Below are 20,581 nucleotides of genomic sequence, written 5' to 3'. Positions count from 1 at the left end.
AACACTCTTTAGGATGCAGTTCATTAATGAAAGGGGTGCACGTGCTGTGATACGAAATGACACCTCAGACCATAACTCTAGTTGTAGGTCCAGTGTGTGTAGCGTGCAGACAGGTTGGTTGCAGGTGTTCTGCTGGCCTCCTCCTAACCAACACAAGGCATCAATGGCACTGAGACAACACTAGATTTCATCAGAAAACACAACAGACCTCCACCCTACTCTCCAATGAGCTCTCACTTCATACAGCTGAAATCGCAAATGGCAGTCAGTGGAATGCACGTTACACGGCATCAGGCCTGGAGCTGTCCTTCAGGTATCCAGTTTGGAACAGTTTGTTATGTTACTGTGATGCCAACTGGTGCTCAGATTGCTGCTGCAATTGCTGTATGATGCACCAGAGCCATATGCCAAACACAATGATCTTTTCTGTCAGTAGTGCCACATGGCCAGCCAGAGACTGATCTTGCAACTGTACAGTCTTGTGGCGACTGCTGCCAGCAGTCATGTGCAGTGGCTACATTCCTGCCAACACTTTCTGCAATATCACAGAATGAACATCCAGCTTCTCGGAGCTCTACCACATTGTCTAATTCAATCTTGTGAGGTGCTGATAATGGTGCCTTTATTACCTTAAAGGCATTCTTGACAAACAACTCACCACATCCAATCTCAAAGTTAAGTAATGCTCATGATGGCTGTCACAACGTGAATTTAAGACAAACCTGGTTAGCATTCTCATAGTGGCACTACTGGTGCCACTGTAATGTGATGGGCTTGAAATAGGAGTGGACATAATTGTTCAGATGTAGAAACACACCTACCAACTTTTTTTCCTCCTTGGTGTTGCAATTATTTTTCTGTCAGTGTATTATATCTGGATATTCAAAGGCCATTGTACAGATGGTTGCAAATGGAAAATATGTCCAGCTGGCAGAACCTGTGTTGTGACAGTGGGTATCTGTGACACATAACAACTCTTCAAATTTGTTGTTTTATGAAAATGCAGCCACAGTATTACATTAGGATAGAACTTCTTGCAGGTGTCACAAGCAGTCATGAAATGCAAGATCAGAGCTCTGAATTGATGATACTACTCAAAGAAGTTCACACAAGAATGTTTGCTCTCAATGACTTTCAACTATTGAAGATACACTTATCAAATCTTCATCAGTGAGTTCTAATCAACAACATGGAAGCTCAGCTAACCTGTGGATTTTTAGTGGAGTGAAAAAAAAGGTCTTCATGCTCACAAAACAGATCTGTGTGCTAAAGATCATGATAACCATCACAAGTAGACAAGGAGAGCTGTGGGTCACTACTCATCCTTGCGTGTATGTGGATAGGTAAAGCCAAACCATTCCCAGGAGGTCAGGTCACTGCCATCAATGGAGAATCATATCACACTGCCAAATCATGGGCTACCCATCAGAGGAATCTACATCCAGCTGCCAATAAGTCCTGTGTTGACTTCAGTGAATATTGGCCATTCTGCATAAATTTTTCAGTGCATTCAAATCTGGAGAGGAGACAAGGTGGACTAGCCAACCCAGTGTGAAAACCATACCAACACTAGGGCTCATCCCCCCCTCGGTCAATGCTTTTATGTGGTTTTTGCAGCTGAGCAATGGATATTCAAAAGGAAATTGAGAAGAAGCTTCAGGTCATCATCAGTCAGTCATCGAGAGTCCTTGGTCATCCGCTAGGGTCCTCGTGAAGAAGAAAGATGATGTATGGCATTTGTGTTGATTGCAAGTGGCTGAACAAAATAACCATAAAGGATTTTTTACCATTGCTTTGAACTGATGGCATGAACTGTTTGAAAGGAGTGAAGTATTTTTCCACTGCAGACTGACAGATTGAGGATGGTGAGACTAACTGGGAAAAATGTGCTTTCATAATAATGGATGGCCTCTGAGAGATCAGTGTTATACTGTTTTGAATGTACAATGTACAAAGCCACCTTTGGGCATGTGATAGACAACCTGCTTTGGCTTCGTAAATATACAATGTTTCTTTCCCATCGTGATGACATTATCATTTTCTTGGAAGATATTTGAACCACATGTAAGCCATTTGACTAATATTCTGAAGTTTATATGTGATAGAGCAATTTGAGACAAATGGCCAGCATGTAAAAGTCTTGGAGTTCCTGTACTCTGATTAAAATTACTACTTTGTGATGGGTATTTGGCAGTGGCAGGGAGAGAGGGGGGGGGGGGGGGGGCAGAAAATGTTGCTGGTATGCAGCCATTCTTGCTTTACAAGTGCTGCACGTAACCTGCAACACATGCAATCCAGGGAGAAAGTGTCATTTGACAAAGAACAGTGATTGGCTGGTGGCTGGCCTCTACTGCTCGACTGGCTATCAGCCACAAAGTAATTGTAACTGGAATATAGTTGATTGGAATTGAGTGTGTCTGGATCCAGAAAATGTAAGAGGCATGACAGATTTTTAAGTACTCTGCAAATTTATGAAGTGTGAGGTTTCCTTAGGAAGTATTGTGCTACAGATGCTTCTCAAAGGATTTCAGTTGGATGGCATGACCACTACAAAGACACAAAATTTTCTGAGACCAACAAGAAGATCTTCCCATATCTTGAAGGAGACACTGACATCTTTTCCACTCATGGCACTTTTTGACAAGAATACAGCGATGTAACTACCTCTGATGCTCGTGATTAAAAGATAGGCCCAGTTCTAGTGAAAAACCAGGAAGGTGCAGAAAGTGTGATGCCTTGCATCTCCACAGTATGTTCCTAACTATGAGAGCCACTTTATGAGTAAGAAAGTGTGTCTTGCAGTTTCTTAGGCAATCAGTAAGTTGATATGATAGACCATTTCCTGTTGTGCCTGACTGCCATTATTTATGCAGATTGACAAGCATGAAGCATCTATCTGGTACATTTGCAAAATGGGCGTTGAAGCTTCTGTAGTATGTCGCCCCAGTAGTATACCCCACCAGACCAAAAAGTTTCAGGTCAGGATTAATAAAAAATGTAGAAACGTGAAGATGATAATTTTAAGGCTTACAGTATTCTATGTAGCCTCCCCCCCACTTGAGAACAATGCACAGAACATTAGCACTACCATAAGAAACTGTCAGAAAAGTCCTTCTTTGACATTTTGTCCAACTTGTGTCACATTAGCTTGAACATCGGTTATGTCATCAAAGTGTTGAACCTTCATGTGAATTTCCAGACTGTCATTTTGTAGTAGGTTCATCTTGATAACATCAAGTCTTCTCACTCGTGATGATTTTTTCTAGACATGAGTTGTTTGTGTTGTGGACTGGCAAGACAGCCAATCCACAGTGACGGGTAACCGAAAGGCATGCGCTTAAACTCATGCAGGCTGGCGTGAGGTCTGAAACAGGATACGTAATGAATGCTATAAAGAAAAGTACGTAGCTGCTGGAATACTTAACTTTAATCCACAATTGGTGAACATTGGTCTTGTTGATACAGTATATGCGTCATTAGATACATAGCAAAGGATAATTGGCGCCTTGCTAGGTTGTAGCAATTGACTTAGCTGAAGGCTATGCTAACTATCGTCTCGGCAAATGAGAGCGTAATTCTCAGTGAACCTTTCCTAGCAAAGTCGGCTGTACAACTGGGCGAGTGCTAGTAAGTCTCTCTAGACCTGCCGTGTGGTGGCGCTCGGTCTGCTATCACTGACAGTGGCGACACGCGGGTCCGTCGTCTACTAGCGGACCGCGGCCGATTTAAAAGGCTACCACCTAGCAAGTGTGGTGTCTGGCGGTGACACCACATTCCTCCCCCGCAAATCGGTGGACGGTTGTGGTATAAGGCTTCCGCCCGCCGTGGAGAGGACCCCATGTTGGCGTATGCGACGAGGTGGGGAGCCTAACAACAGGCGAGGCTGTGCCACCCGCACCCTGCCATTCGGTCCAAGGGGAGCTAGGAAACGCCTGAAAACCTAGTCCAGGGTGCACGCCAACGTGCGGTGTATGCGCCCGTAGATAGTCAGGAGGGGCCGACGGGTCGACCTCCATCGAGTCGGAGCACCCAACTGGCGAAGATGACATTTGGTCCGGAGCGGGCAAGAGTTCCATGTCGGCGGAATGCTGATCACGGGAAGCGATCGGCGGCGCGTGACCCAGGGAGGCGCCCGGCGGCAGCAGCGACGCGTCCTCTGCGGGCGGTGCCGGCGGAATAACAGGCGGCGGCAGCGGCGCGTCGCCATGGGGCAAAATGGAAGGCAGCGTCGGTAACACCTGGGGATGAGGCGAGCCAGTAGATGGGTCCCCAGGGCGCTGACCGGACGGCACCGTCGCTGAAAGCAGACGGGGAGCAGTAGAACCCGTGCGACGACAGAGGCGCAGCTGATTGAGATGCCGACGCACCTCACCAGAGGCCCCCAAAACCAGATACATAGCGCGGCCGAGGCAGCGAAGAATGCGCCCTGCGAGCCAACGCTGTGAACCGCGATAGTTGCGATAGTAGACAACGTCGCCTGCAGCAAAAGCAGGTGTCTGCCGCTGCACAGAAACCTGATGTGGCGGATGTAGCAAAGACATCAAGGTTCGATGAGGATGACCGTGGAGCAACTCAGCCGGTGAGCGACCATCTCGGGGCTGAGAGCGATACAAAGACAAAAGGAGCAATAACGCGTCCTCCCGAGAATGCGACTCTTTCAGCTTCAACATCTGTGACTTGAAAGTCCGGACCAGTCGTTCGGCGGCACCGTTTGACTGAGGCGAAAACGGCGCGGATGTCAGATGTTGAATACCATTGGCCATGCAGAATGACTGAAATTCTGCGCACATGAATTGTGGGCCATTGTCGGAAACAATAGTCTGTGGAAGACCTTCAATGCAAAAGATAGCAGATAACGCTTGGATGGTGGCAGATGACGTCGTGGAAGACATCCGGACAACAAAAGGAAAATTACTGAAAGAATCGACCACAACCAACCATCGAGCATTCCAGAATGGACCAGCAAAATCGATGTGCAACCGTTGCCAAGGGGAAGTGGCTTTCAGCCATGCAAAGAATTTCCGTGGCAGTGCGGATTGTTGTTCGGCACACTCCATGCAAGAAGAGCACATATTCGTAATCGCAGCATCGATTCCGAACCAAGTACAGTGCTGATGAGCAAGTTGTTTTGTTCGCACTATACCCCAATGTCCTTGGTGGAGAAGCCGTAAAACAGAGGACTGTAACTAACGTGGGACCATGACCCGAGACTGATCATTATCAGAACGCAACAACAAAACACCACGTCGAACAAAAAGTCTCTCCTTGTGAGCAAAAAATCGGCAAAGCAACGGATCCTCGATCCGAGACTTTGACAAGGGCCATTGCGGAGCAACAAAACGCAAAACGGTAGCAAGGACAGGGTCAGCAGCTGTAGCTGTAGCTACACGACGAAAATCAATCGGAAACGATTCGACCACGTCATCGGTTTCTGCATCAATGAACATGCAAGCAAGTTCGGAAGAATCGAATGCTCTATCCTCAGCAACAGGCAAATGGGACAACGCATCGGCGTTTCCGTGCTTAGCAGTGCACCGATACAAGATATCGTAGCGGTACTGCGAGAGGAAAATAGACCAACGAATAAATTTCTGCGCTGTACGTGGAGGTACAGGCTTGTTCGGATGAAAAAGGGATGTCAACGGTTTGTGGTCTGTGATGATGGTAAAGTGACGACCATACAAGAATTCATGAAACTTAGTAACACCAAACACGAGAGCCAAAGCTTCTTTCTCTATCTGTGAATAATTCCTTTGCGCTGACGAGAGCAATTTGGATGCAAAGGCAATAGGGCGATCATGCGAGCCATCTTTGTGCGCAAGCACAGCTCTGATCCCGAAATCCGATGCATCTACCATCAACAAAAGGGGTTTCTGGGGATCGAATGGCGTAAGGCAAGTATTAGAAAGCAACGCCGATTTCAACTGGCGAAAGGCGCGTTCGCATTCTGTCATCCAGACGAACGGAACACCTTTACGGCATAAGCGATGAAGCGGAGCTGAAATGGAAGAGGCATGTGGGATATATTTATTATAATAATTAATTTTTCCCAGCACACTCTGTAGCTGCTTCAAATTCTGCGGCGAAAGCAAGTCTTGTATGGCACGGAGGTGCTCTGGACTAGGATGGATGCCTTGTGCATTGATTACATGTCCCAAATATGGTGTCACGAGCAAAAATCACACATTTGTCCTTCCGCAAGCGAAGACCATTTTGTTGCAAGACCTGAAATAATGTTCGGAGGTTGGCTAAATGTTCCTCATCTGTCTTTCCGGAGATCACAGTATCGTCCAGATAGTTTGCTGCAGTAGGGACCGACGCACAAACAGTTTGTAGATACTGCTGAAACTATGCAGGGGCGGATGCACACCCGAATGGCAGTCTTTTGAATCGATACAAACCAAGATGCGTGTTAACCACCAAGACGCGCTGAGATTCGTCGTCCACTGGTATTTGCAAGTACGCATCTGCCAGGTCCAACTTCGAAAAATATTTACCCGGGCACAGTTTGTCAAAAAGATCTTCCGGGTGGGGTAAAGATATGATGCAATCACTAGTTGTGGATTCACTGTAGCTTTGAAGTCCACACAAAGTCTCAATTTACCGGAAGGTTTTGGCAAAATTACTAAGGGTGATGCCCAGAGAGAAGCCTGCACACGTTCAATTACACCTTGTTATTCCAAATCGTGTAATGTTCTTGCTACCTCATCACGCAATGCGTGGGGAACATTGCGTGCTCTGAAAAATTTTGGTTGCGCGTTTACTTTCAGTTCCAAATGTGCTTTATAGTTCTTAGCGCAACCAAGGCCCGGTACAAAAATGTCTGCAAATTCTTCACACAGACGAGAAACACTGTCTGAAGGCACAGTCTGGTTCACTGATAGGACCTGAATGACTATAAACAAGTTAAACAACTGAAATAAATCTAAACCAAACAAGTTCACAGCAGAAGAAGAACGAAGGACGTAAAAAGACACAAGTTTTGTTTGCCCCTTGTATGTTGCAAGAAGGCTGCACTGTCCTAACACAGAGATATGCTGTCCTGAATATGTAGTTAGCTTAACATTTGCGGCACGCAACATAGGTGTGCCCAGTTGTTTGTACGTGTCTTTATTGATCAGGGAAAAACCGCAGCTCCTGTATCGAGCTGGAATGGTATCACGTTGCCATTAATGTCTAAGTCTACAAAAAGTTTATTGTCCTGCTGACGACAAGAGCGACTGTCTCGTGCAATTTGAAGAGACACTGGTACAGAATCACTTGCCAATTGACGTGATTTCCGGCGTTGTCGACGCACACTTTTTGTGGGACGAACACAGTCACTTTTAGAGAGAGTGGCACTGGGCGGAGTGGAATTAACCACATGAATGTCCATGGTCGAAGGTTCACAAGCCTGAGTATTCTTGGTTCAATTCCGATTCCGGCGTGAAGCAAAGGGCCTGGAATGGTTGTGAGTGTCCGATCTGAGCTTTTTCTGGCAAACACTCTGAACATGTCCTTTTTTATTACAGAAAAAGCAAATAGCTTGGCGTGACAGGCAATTCTCACGTGAATGTCTAGTAGCACACCGCGGGCATGATTTTAGCACCGCATTTTCTTGCTGCCGCGGGACACGTGGTTGAGAGCTTGGCGGCAGCTGCGCGGATGAGCGGGAGGGCTGTTTACTGTTCCGTGCAGCTCGCCCGGTGGGCTGGTTAATGTGACACACAGCTGGCGAAGTTTCAAATGATTCCTGAGCAAAGTCAAGCGTGTCTTGCCTATCCAATATGTCTATCACTTGTTGAAGGGAGGGATTGACTAGTTTCAAAATTTGCTCCCGTATACGAACATCAGAAACGTTCTGTGCAATTGCATCACGCACCATAGTATCGGAATAAGGGAGTCCACATTCACACTCAAAAGCACAATCCCTGGTAAGGCCTTGCAAAGTTGCGACCCACTCCCGATTAGTTTGACCAGCCATACGTTTTGTACGAAAGAACGTATACCTTTTTGCAACTACATTAACTGATTTCTTGAAATAGGCATCTAAAGCAGACAAAATTTCGTCGTAGGACAGAGTTGCTACATCGCGTCGGGGAAATAATTTCACTATCACACGGTACGATTGCACCCCTACACACGCCAATAAGTGAGGCTGCCACTCGTTACTTTGAATTCTGTGCGAGATGAAATCCAAATTGGCGTGACCACTCCGTCCAGGTTTCCATCGCCGCATCGAAGTGTGGAAACGGTGGTGCAACTGCATGTTGTGGGTGCGGTAGCAGTTGAGCGGCGGCTGCCGCATCGTTTTGCATCGCACGTTGACCCTGGACGAGCTGTCCAAGGGCATCCAATAAGGCCTGCGTCTGCTGATTCTGCAAGTGATAAAATTCGGACAGTACATCTGGAGATTGTGGTGAAGCCATGACAAGGAAATTAGAGCAATACAACCGTTAAATCGTCGTCGTCAATAATGTTGTGGACTGGCAAGACAGCCAATCCACAGTGACGGGTAACCGAAAGTCACGCGCTTAAACTCACGCAGGTTGGCGTGAGGTCTGAAACAGGATACGTAATGAATGCTATAAAGAAAAGTACGTAGCTGCTGGAATACTTAACTTTAATCCACAATTGGTGAACATTGGTCTTGTTGATACAGTATATGCATCATTAGATACATAGCAAAGGATAATTGGCGCCTTGCTAGGTTGTAGCAATTGACTTAGCTGAAGGCTATGCTAACTATCGTCTCAGCAAATGAGAGCGTAATTCTCAGTGAACCTTTCCGAGCAAAGTCGGCTGTACAACTGGGCGAGTGCTAGTAAGTCTCTCTAGACCTGCTGTGTGGTGGCGCTCGGTCTGCTATCACTGACAGTGGCGACACGCGGGTCCGTCGTATACTAGCGGACCGCGGCCGATTTAAAAGGCTACCACCTAGAAAGTGTGGTGTCTGGCGGTGACACCACAGTTTGTATTTTCATTTCAATCAAGTCACACCAGATATCCACACGTCATCATTTTTGTTTGGGAGTCAAGGTGTGCAGTGCAAACTCTGCACATGCTTCTCTCATTTTCCATTCATTCTGCAGTGTGTCTTGAACACTTGATTTAGAGATGTTGCTCCATTGCAATTTGTGACAGAACAGTGTTCACACACTACAGCCACATGTCCACTACATAAAGCCCCTATTACATGGTACACATGTCATATACATGTCTTCACCAGCACCCCAAGTGTACAAGCCTGGAACTGCCAAATTTTTATTTTCCCTATTACACAATACTACTAACTTGTACAAGTCTGTACAAGCACCCCAAGGGTACATATTTTGAACTGCAGTCTTGTTTATGACATTAAGTGGAAAAACTGATCTTTTTGTAAAGCTGCTTTTTACTCATATTAAAATTTCTGAGAGGTCTGGGTTTGTATTTATTAATTGTGAAGCTGTCATGAAATTACGTTATAATTATACAGAATTATGGACTACAGTGTTAGTTTCATGCCGTGCTGATACTAACAAATGATTACCTCTGCAGCACTTGTTGTGACAGTAGCCACTGTAGTTGTTAAGAGCAGAACAGAATGATGATGTAATGCCAAGAAACAACTAAGTTCGATGCTGACTCGGAAGATGGGATGAAGGCACGGACAAATACATTCTGTTAATGAAGGAGCCGAGGCTGAAAGATCCACGGGAGGTGGATGTTCTTGAGGGATTTTTTAGGAGTGACATGGTGTGTTAAGAAAGCCATGTAAGGGAACCACTTCACTGTCATTTTACGCATTTTTATGATGCCTGTGCCACTTGTTTCAGTCTCTCTTATTTTTTTCAGCTCAATAGTACATCCGCAAAGATGCAAAACGGCTTTTGCTGTCCTCACTGGTCATAGGTGTCACAACTGCTCTTACTCTTGTGACTATTCTCCCAACACTATCCATCCTTGCTCGCTGTAATAATGCAAAAGCTGCAGTCAAATCAAACATGTGTTACTTTCACTAATGTAGGTGTTACATGCTCATATAAAAAGTAAAATTGTGTGTTCATTTATGTAAAACGTATAAACTCAGAATTTAACATTTGTAGACATACCTCATTGTGCTATAGTGTATCTAGAGGATCATATAGACACCTTTCATTGCTATGTGTCTCTGTAAGCACGCTTAAATGTTGTAAGTTCCTTCCCATATCACAGTAAGAAGCTGTCATTATATTTACAACTTTTCTCAGTGGCAATACAAAAAATGGGAATTTTTGTTGATTTTATTACTGTATTTATAAAAAAATTATTCATTGAAAAACGTGTAAAGTGTCTTGTGCAATTGCAAGAAAGAGTCCTCAAGAGATCATGTATATTTTATCTGCTGACCACAGGTGGAAACAGTAACAAGCAGAAAGCCCACTTGAAATGCTGTGTTCTGTACATGCGTGTTTACACTTTCTCTACTGTATATGTGCGGATCCATGGCAGAATAGAAAGGTTCTCATTTCTCATTGATGGATAAACCATCAGCTAAAATCATAGCTGCACCAGTTCTGCTGTTAGGTGGCAGGCCATCTGCATCTAACTTGTACACGTTAGGTGTGACATGTAATACTGGCTTAACACTGCCTGCTGACAATTGACTGATCAAATGCGCATCTGTTGTTTACAGTTGTTAGTTCAGATTGCCATAGTAGTTACTACACTGACATTGCCTTATGCCAGGAATAAAATCAGTATCAGAACTTTCTGGGCAGTGTACAAAAATGGTTGCCAACTGCCTGTCATGGAATCCATGGGAAGAGCAGTGCAATGCTAGTGATATGCCACAGCTGAACAAAAGGAAGATCCAGCATTACTGGGCGATGATAGAGGCCTTACAGAAGGCAGAAACTGCCAAAGAATAATTCAGACTAATATACGGAAAATTGTATAAAAGAAAGTATGGCCCAAGGGGATCAAAATTGCTGCTTGTCATCCCTGCTGATTTACAAATAGCTGTATAGAAGTATTTTTATGATCATACAATGAAGGCTTTCACTACCGGATGTTTCAGCTGCCAAGAACTCTTCCGGGTTGTATGGCCGTGCCATGGAACTCTTCTATCCCTGATGTTTCGTCCAAAGCTATGTTGGACATCTATGGAGGTGCTCCTGGTTGTGCTGAGTCTTGCCAACTCATGAGTCAGACATCGAAGAACAGCCTAAATACTGTGGAAAGTGGGCGTGGTCTAGATTTCACATGATAGCAGAGATAAACCTTGTCAAGGATAAAATATAACTATCGACCATAGTATGTCAAAGATAAAAACTTCTCATTGATTCTGTAGTGCCACAGTCGATATATTGCAGAGTTTCATAGCTGCTTTTTTTCTGTTAAAATTATCCCCATGTTTATATATTCCAACGGCTTCTCTATATAGCTGTGGATAATAGTTCGACATAATACATAAAACTTCAGTTTCTGAAAATTTCACTACGTGATCACCTGACTGAAGAGCATGTTATGCCACAACTGACTTGTCTGTTTTCCCTAGTCAGCAAAGACTTTTATATTCCTTCAATCATGTATTCACACTTCTCTTTGTAGTTCCAATGTAGACCTACCACATGTACACGGAATCTTGTATCCACTACTTGCAGACAGAGGGGGACATTTATCCTTAACAGAACGAAGTGCTTGGCCTATTTTCTTAGTTGGTCTGAAAATCAGTCGAACGTTGTGTTTCCTTAAAATCTTGCCAATTTGATACGTTACTTTTTTGATGAAGGGTAGAAAACTGTGTTCTTCCATCACTGTGTCCTATCGTTGTCCTTAGGCTTCCTGTTATTCGGTTGCAAAACTCTATTTATTTCCTTACTAGAGCACCCATTCTTGTCAAAAGCCTGCTTTAGATGTTTTAACTCGACATCTAGATATTCCGGCACACATATCATTTTAGCTCTGTCCACTAGACTTTTAATTACACCTCTTTTCTTTTGTGGATGATGATTGGAATCCTTATGCAAGTATCTATCGGTATTTGTCACCTACCAAAAGACTTTATGTTTCAAGCTACCATCAGTCTGTCTTATAACGAAGACATCCAAGAAGGATATTGCATTGTCTTCCTCCATTCCCATGGTAAACTTCACTCCTCAACAAACCTTTCTTCTCCTCCTCAAGCTACACCTAAATCTTGGAGAACTGAAAGCAAGCCTCATCTTTATTTTGTCACAACAAATGAAAACAACCTATCTTTGCAGTCTTCCCTTGAGCATTGCCTAATTTTCCTCATTCTCCACATTGGCAAGTACTAGGAGAGGGAATTACGGTGGAGAATGAGGAAAATTAGGCAATGCTCAAGGGAAGGCTGCAAAGATAGGTTGTTTTCATTTGTTGTGACAAAATAAAGATGAGGCTTGCTTTCAGTTCTCCAAGATTTCAATTGAAAGATGTTACCATCATTTGCATCAAAAGCTAAATTAAGATTACTTTCTTCACCCCAGTGTACTAGGCCATCCCTGTCCTCGTTCACTATTCAGCATTTTTTGTTCATGCCGCTTGTTAAAATCTCCTAGGTAGATTTCAGGAGATAAGATGCAGAGAACAAAGTATTTGATTCAAGTGATTGTTGAAAGCAGGTTTATAGATGATGTTAATCAAAGAATTGCTGACTTTTATGGTGACCTTGTGTATGTGATCATCCACAGATATCGTCCTAAGTACAGACCACTGAGCGAGGTGGTGCAGTGATTAGGACACTGGACTTGCTTTCAGAAGGATGACAGTTGAAACACACTTCCAGCCATCCTGATTTACATTTTCTGTGATTTCCCTAAATCGATTAGGCAAATGCCAGGATGGTTTCTTTGAAACAACATGACCAACTTCCTTCCCCATCCATCCCTAATCAAATGGGATGGATGACCTCACTGTTTGGTCCCTTTCCCCAAATCAATCAACCAACCTTAAGTAAAGATCCTTTTCTGATTTACAGACAGAACTCGGGTGGAAAAAAGTGACTGCTGGGAAGACAAATTTAGTTGAAGCCACAACAAACTGAAAGGCAAACACACTATTTTTTTAAGTGTTAATGACCTTATGGGGAGGTATTTATTATAGAGTGTCATTAAATTCTTGTATAGAGCATTAACTGAAGTATGTAACGCATATGTAAGAGAAGTCCTGTTAATGATGTGCATTAGAGAACAGGGGTTTTTATGTTTATGTTTAATTTGCCAGTGCTGCATGTGTGTATAAAGTCATCAGCAGTGTGGATCCATCAAGAAGTAGCTCATATTGTCCAAATTCCATGTGCTTGTTTCATGGCTGTATAGCAGTTGATCTTGGGACCACCATCTTGTAGTGCAAAGACCTAACTTGCAGTAGGTATGGTAAGGCTGTCCACTACAAAAGCTCAAAATGGTTCCACAAGCTCCCATCAGCTGCTCTGGTAGCTGTTCGGATGGCAGTGGTGTTACTATCTTTCAGACAGAAATATGAAATATAGGAAAGAAATAGTGCACATATTCTTATGCAGATTCGAAGTATACTCGAAAGCAATTCATTTGGGTAACTGATGGAATTAGGAGGAAACTTAAGTTGTATAATAATGTCGTCAGTCATAGGCAACTTACAGAATGTCCCTACAGGTAATACTGCAAAGTGCTGAAGAAAGTCATTACATATGCTGAAACAACGCATCACATCATGAGAATAAGCAGCTTTTGAAACAAAATTAAAGCAATATGGTCAGTTAAAGAAGTATTAGGACAAAATGTGGATGTTCAAAGTATCACATCTATTCTGTGGGGAAGGATACTATTAGTGATCCAGAAGAGTTGTTCAGAATGTAGGCAAGTGTGCAGAACTTCTAAAAGTTAGTACACAAAGCCAATTATGCTACATGCAGCTGCAGGAAACAAGCAAGGAGAAAACTGAAGCAATTATCAAATCGCTGAAAAGGGATACATTACATGGATGTGATGTAGTATCAAGTAGACTTAATTAAGATCAGTTCATCATGCATTGGTTGGCTACTGTGACCTGTGCTACATATATTTGACTTATGGGTGGTTTACATATAGACTGAAATGCTCATTATTAAAATGACCCTATAAAAAGGGATAGAGAGATAATGTAGACAATTGCCATGCTACCGGTGGTTTTGAGTACAGCTGAGAGTAATAACACATCTCAGTATCCAATCTGGCGTAAGAAGAGGATAATGTGCGGAAAATAAAATTTGTTTAAATTTGAAATTGTCAAACTGGAGCACAAATGTATTTGAGAGACACTTCATTCCCAAATGTCATTATTATATTTGATGGTTGTATTACAGTTAACAGGTTTTGACTTCAATGAATCATCCGAACTAAATCTAAAAAAACAAAAATGTAAAATTGCTAATGAATATAAACAGTTGTAAAAATATTAAAAACTGGAAGGGAAGGAACACATCAAGTGCTCATCAAGCACTCACTGTACTCCTATAATAAACTGCCACTCCTGTTCATGTGTCATACTTTAAAATGGAAATTTTATGTTTATAAAGCATGTGTGAGCATACTTAACTTACATATGTGAGAAGTATAGTGTAAAAAAATTGTTTAAGGAACCATAATATAATTATTATTTTTCATTCATTTTAGGGTTCTATAACTCAGCCAGTAAAACTGGAACCCTTATAGGATCACTGTGTTGTCTGCCTGTCCATCTGTTAAACCCACTTTTCTCATGAATCTGTTAAGACCCCTTTTTCTCAGGAAGGAGTATAGCTGTCAAGTTGATATTTATGTCAGGAACGAAGGTCCCTTGGTGGAGTAAGCAGTTGAACCTGCCAGGCCAGGTGGTCTAGTGGTAAAGTGCTTAAGGTCCCTTCGTGGTGTAAACACTTTAATCTGCCAAGCCTGGTGGTCTTGTGGTAAAGTGTTTATCTCGAAACTGAGAAGTTGCAGGATCAGATCTTGGTCGGACCACAGATCTTTCAGCCTTTGTTTTAACTTAACCATCAGCTCTCAACAGTGTGATGAGTCACCAGAAACAAAACATGGTTCATATTACACATTAAACTGTAGATCCCATATCCCTGGTTGGATAATTAGGGTAGGATAGGGGTACTCACGTCACTTAGAAAGACTTGCATTTGAACCACACTAAATTATGATTACTATTGTTGTTGTCATCATCAACATCATCATCTATATACATAATTCAGTTTGTGTGGAACCATCAGATTGCGAATTATGCTCACACTAGTCCAGGATTTTGGGTATAATCAGGCACAGTTTACTGTATTGAAAGAAATGTGGGCAAATGGGATAATACAGCTGATAAATGGAAATCAAACATGCTGTAGCTTACCAAACAAGAAACGCTGGTATGTTGATAGACACACATCCTTCATCAAAGACGCCAACCACTTTCTCGAACGCCTGGAATCCTTACCCAGTCTGTTACCCCCGGAAACCATCCTTGTAACCATTGATGCCACTTCCTTATACACAAACATCCTGCACATCTAGGGCCTCACTGCGATGGGGCACTTCCTTTCACGCCGATCACCTGCTACCCTGCCTAAAACCTCTTTCCTCATTACCTTAGCCAGCTTCATCCTAACCCACAACTTCTTCACTTTTGAAGGCCAGACATACCAACAATTAAAGGGAACAGCCATGGGTACCAGGATGGTCAGCTTGTACGCCAACCTATTTATGGGTCGCTTAGAGTAAGCCTTCTTGGTTACCCAAGCCTGCCAACCCAAAGTTTGGTACAGATTTATTGATGACATCTTCATGATCTGGACTCACAATGAAGAAGAACTCCAGAATTTCCTCTCCAACCTCAACTCCTTTGGTTCCATCACATTCACCTGGTCCTACTGCAAATCCTATGCCACTTTCCTCAACATTGACCTCCATCTGTCCAGTGACCAGCTTCACACATCCGTCCACATAAAACCCACTAACGAGCAACAGTACCTCCATTATGACAGCTGTCACCCATTCCATATCAAACGATCCCTTCCCAACAGCTTAGGTCTTTGTGGCAAACGAATCTGTTCCAATCCTGAATCCCTGAACCATTACACCAATAACCTGAAAACAGCTTTCGCCTCCCGCAACTACCCTCCTGACCTGGTACAGAAGCAAATAGCTAGAGCCACTTCCTCATCCCCTCAAACCCAGAACCTCCCACAGAAGAACCCCAAAAGTGCCCCACTTGTGACAGGATACTTTCCGGGACTGGATCAGACTCTGAATGTGGCTCCCCAGCAGGGATACGACTTCCTCAAATCTTGCCCTGAAATGAGATCCATCCTTCATGAAATCCTCCCCACTCCACCAAGAGTGCCCTTCTGCCATCCACCTAACCTTCGTAACCTCTTCGTTCATCTCTATGAAATCCCCAAACCACCTTCCCTACCCTCTGGCTCCTACCCTTGTTCATGTAAAACCTGTCCCATACACCTTCCCATGACCACCTACTCCTCGAGTCCTGTAACCTGGAAGGTGTATACAATCAAGGCAGAGCCGCGTGTGAAAGCACCCACGTGATTTACCAACTGACATGCCTACACTGTGAAGCCTTCTATGAGGGAATGACCAGCAACAAACTGTACATTCGCATGAATGGACACGGGCAGACCGTGTTTGTTGGTAATGAGGATCACCCTGTAGCTAAACATGCCTTGGCACACGGCCAGCACATCTTGGCACAGTGTTACACCGTCCGGGTTATCTGGATACTTCCCACTGGCACCAACCTATCAGAACTCCGGAGATGGGAACTTGCCCTTCAATGTATTCTCTCTTCCCGTCACCCACCAGGCCTCAATCTCCTCTAATTTCAAGTTGCCGCCCCTCATACCTCACCTGTCATTCAAAAACATCTTTGCCTCTATACTTCCGCCTCGACTGTTATTGTGTCTATTAACATACCAGCGCTTTCTCATTTGGTAAGTTACAGCATCTTTGTTTTTTATATATATTTTTCCCACATGGAATGTTTCCCTCTATTATATTCATATTATAAATGGAAATGATATATTTGTTTAATTTTATCAGATTCGCTCCCGATTTATGTAAGTTTTTTTCTGTACTAGAAGTTTGTGCAGCTCAGTCTACATGTATCTTGGAAGTCTAACTGTGCCATCCCAGTACATATATTCCATGGTGACATTTGTGTTTAGAATAACAGGCGTTTTGATAACAGTTACTTGACCATTATACAGAATGATGTGCACTGTTCCAGGTTATTTTGTCAGTAAACTGCCAACAGAGCTAAAAAGTGTGAGTGATAAATCACAGGTTTTCCAATATAAATTGAACACCAGTAGTTTAGCTTCCTTGTGCCTTCCAGAAAATATGCTTGCGATTTACAAATTTTGTAACTCTGTATACTGTGTTCTCTTAGGTTTAAGATAGCAGTGTCTGTATTTTTATTTTATGGTTTTTTTTCGCTAGGAATATGGCAAAAAAAGATCAACTGCAGGTTGACAGCTGTATTGTGACACTGTCGGAAGACTACAGAAATCATATTCCAGGAAATGCAAATCAAGGTCACCGTAACAGGTCAGGGAGCCTTGAAAATATCACAGAAGATTCCAACCAAGAGGACTGTGAAAAAGTAGGAGATTCTGCTTGTAATTATAATTGCAATTCCTGCTCAGATGTTTTCTTATCAAAATACAGTCTTATCAAACATGTATTTACCCATACTGGTTTGGATTCTCCTGTACACATTTGTAAATTTTGTGGGATAGTTTTTAATTCAGATGTTGAATTGCAGAGACACAATGAAAAGAGTTGTTCTAGAATATTGCACAAAGAACCCTGTCAATTTAGTCATAAGTCTCAAGAAGGGAACTGTAAAACTGATATTAATAGTTTCTTGGCAAAAAATGAAGGTGCAGATGGTGAATTTACTTGCAGTTCTTGTGAAAAAGTTTTTCCATCAAAATATTGTCTCATAAGACATGTATTTACTCATATGGATGGTGTACAGGCACCTTCACATATTTGTAAATTGTGTGGCAAGATTTTAAGTGCAGCTTTTAGCTTGAGAAGACACTATAAGTATGGTTGTAAGAAGTCATATCGTGAAGAATCATGGAATAGCGATAATCAGTTGCAAGAAGATACACATCATGATCACAGGAACTTGCAGGAGAATGAAGTGGTCAAGGAAGAAGTGGCACAAGTCAAACATGCTCCCAACACCAACAATAAAGAGTTATCATCAAAAGATGTCTATGATCATGTTGATGGCGAAGAAACGTACTCATACATCTGCAGTGTGTGTGGTGGAACGTTTAGTACGGCATCAAGACTGAAAAAACATTTTTTGAAACTTTGTAGCAGAATAGATGATTCCATACAGTACCTTAATGGAATACAGAGGAGGACACAAGGAAAAAAAATGAGTGATTGCTCAGATAAGTCTGACAGAACTACAGGAGGAACTACTCATTCTGAATTCAAATGTAGTTCATGTCCAAAAGTCTTGTTATCAAAAGATAGTCTTAAGAAACATGAATTTACTCATATAGATACTACATATGCCCCTTCATACAACTGTAAACAGTGTGGCAAGGTTTTCAATACAGAATTTCACTTGGAAATGCACATGAGCAGAAAGGAACAGTGCACAGCTGTAGAACAGAGAGACGGTGTTGTTGACCTTGACCTTTCTGACAAGAAAAGGTTTTTGCCTCAGATTCATAATGTGTCACAACAGGAGTTGGCCATATCTATTAGTGCTGCACAGTCATCAAATTCCAAATTTAAGAATATACGTGTCACATACAAATGGTCAGTTAGGAGTGGACGGAAGGTGAAAATGTATCTTTGTGATTTATGTGATAAACCCTTTAAAAGGTCAAGTAACCTTTTAACACACCGACGTACGCATACTGGAGAAAAAAACTGCATCTGCAATATCTGTGGTAAATCATTTGGTGTGATGAGCAATTTGAAGAGACATTTGATGTCACATTCAGGAGAATATCCGTATACGTGTAATGTTTGCAATAGACAGTTTAAGCAGAAAGAACATTTGAAGAGGCATGGGCGTATCCATACAGGAGAGAGACCTCACAAGTGCTGCATTTGTGGAAAGTGTTTCAAGCAATCAGGCTCATTGCAAAAACATAAAGTTGTACATACAGGAGAAAAGCCACACAAGTGTGAAATTTGTGGTAAAACTTTTGGTCTTCTTGGCAATTTGAAGCAGCATACATATACACATGCAAAGGAAAGATGCTATAGGTGTGACATTTGTTTTAAATCTTTTAGCAAGTCCACTACGCTGAAAAAGCATTCATGCATTGCCCCAAGTGAAGGCAGGCGATTTAAATGTACCTTTTGTTGTAAATACTTCTATCAATATTGTCTTCTGAAACAACACATTGCTATCCATACAGGAGTACGACGTTACAAGTGTAATGTTTGTGGGAAATCTTTTATTGGATCAGGTAATTTGAAGATACATATGTATGTACATACTGGAGAGAAACCATACAAATGTGAAGTATGTGGAAAAACTTTTAACCAGTCCAGCAGTATGAGGCGACATTTAAGAGTACATAATACAATGTAATGTGTGCACATGGTACTGTCTTCTGTGTGTTTAGCATAAGATGCCTTTAGATACAATGATACAAATTTTGTGTCACATAATTTCGGGTTGTAGAGAGATAATAAAAATATTTCATAAGTGTACATACTGGGGAGAACTTCACTGTGTAAAGTGTATGATGTATGTTTAAACTTAGTATTATGAGATGGCATAAAATAACCTGTGCTGCAGGTTCGGACTCATTGGCTTTCAGTACAAGATGCATCCATCAGCCCTCAGAAATGCAAATTTTGTATAAGGCTGTTGAAAGCTATTCTTGAATGTGCATAACCTAGTATGTATGATACGATTACAGTATCTGAAAGATATTGGGTGGATATTGCTACAATATTTAAAAGATATTGGCATTATTCTGGTGATACATAAATTTGGATTAATGTTGTGAGATGTATTTCTGTTGTGCTAATATATTATCTATTTATCACAGGTACCAAGTGGTGATATTTTTCAGCATGTTAAAAAGATAATACATATTTGTAAAGATAATGTAATGTCTTAAACTATTTTGTCACAATTATGTATTTAAATCCAAAAATTTGTATAATGTATGAAAATAAATTTTATGTCTCAATTTATCTTTTGTATTTTATATGCAGGGAACTGAGGTTTAATGAGTCAGATTATATAATAGAATATTTATTGGCGATATTTTCATTCTGCAATGGATTTGGTATTTGGGGGGCTGTGTATCACGCTGTGTTGTGGTGGTTACTGGTCTATATCCATGTGAGCGAATGTGTCTTTTCAGTGTTATTTAATAAGTCTAAAAATATTTTTAACTGCTTTTTCAGAGGAAAAACGGTGGATAATGGCAGTAGTTTCATCTCACTTTGAGTCTTTATGTCTGCCAACAGTTTTTTTATGTTGGTAATATTTTATCTTTTATGACACTTTGGAGCATTTTCTTATCAGTTTAGCAAACACTGTAACTATTGTTGCATACTATTTTCTGTATTGTAAGAAAATGAAATGCTGCACCTGAAATGTTTCACTCTAC

General features: G+C 42.0%; 1 protein-coding gene across 1 annotated transcript in view; it reads left to right on the top strand.

Annotated features, from left to right (window-relative positions):
- Positions 1-20,033, top strand: part of LOC124721781 — a 524,867-nt gene extending 504,834 nt beyond the window's left edge. The window contains exon 43 of the mRNA XM_047246895.1: positions 17,412-20,033. Within this exon, the coding sequence (XP_047102851.1) occupies positions 17,412-19,545 (2,134 nt within the window). The 3' untranslated portion in view covers positions 19,546-20,033. The remainder of the gene's footprint in view (positions 1-17,411) is intronic.
- Positions 20,034-20,581: the final 548 nt, after the last annotated feature.

The sequence above is a fragment of the Schistocerca piceifrons genome, chromosome X (assembly GCF_021461385.2).
Source record: "Schistocerca piceifrons isolate TAMUIC-IGC-003096 chromosome X, iqSchPice1.1, whole genome shotgun sequence".
Lineage (NCBI taxonomy): Eukaryota > Metazoa > Arthropoda > Insecta > Orthoptera > Acrididae > Schistocerca > Schistocerca piceifrons.
The sequence above is the reverse complement of the archived record's forward strand: the minus strand, read 5'-3'. Positions and strand labels throughout refer to the sequence as shown.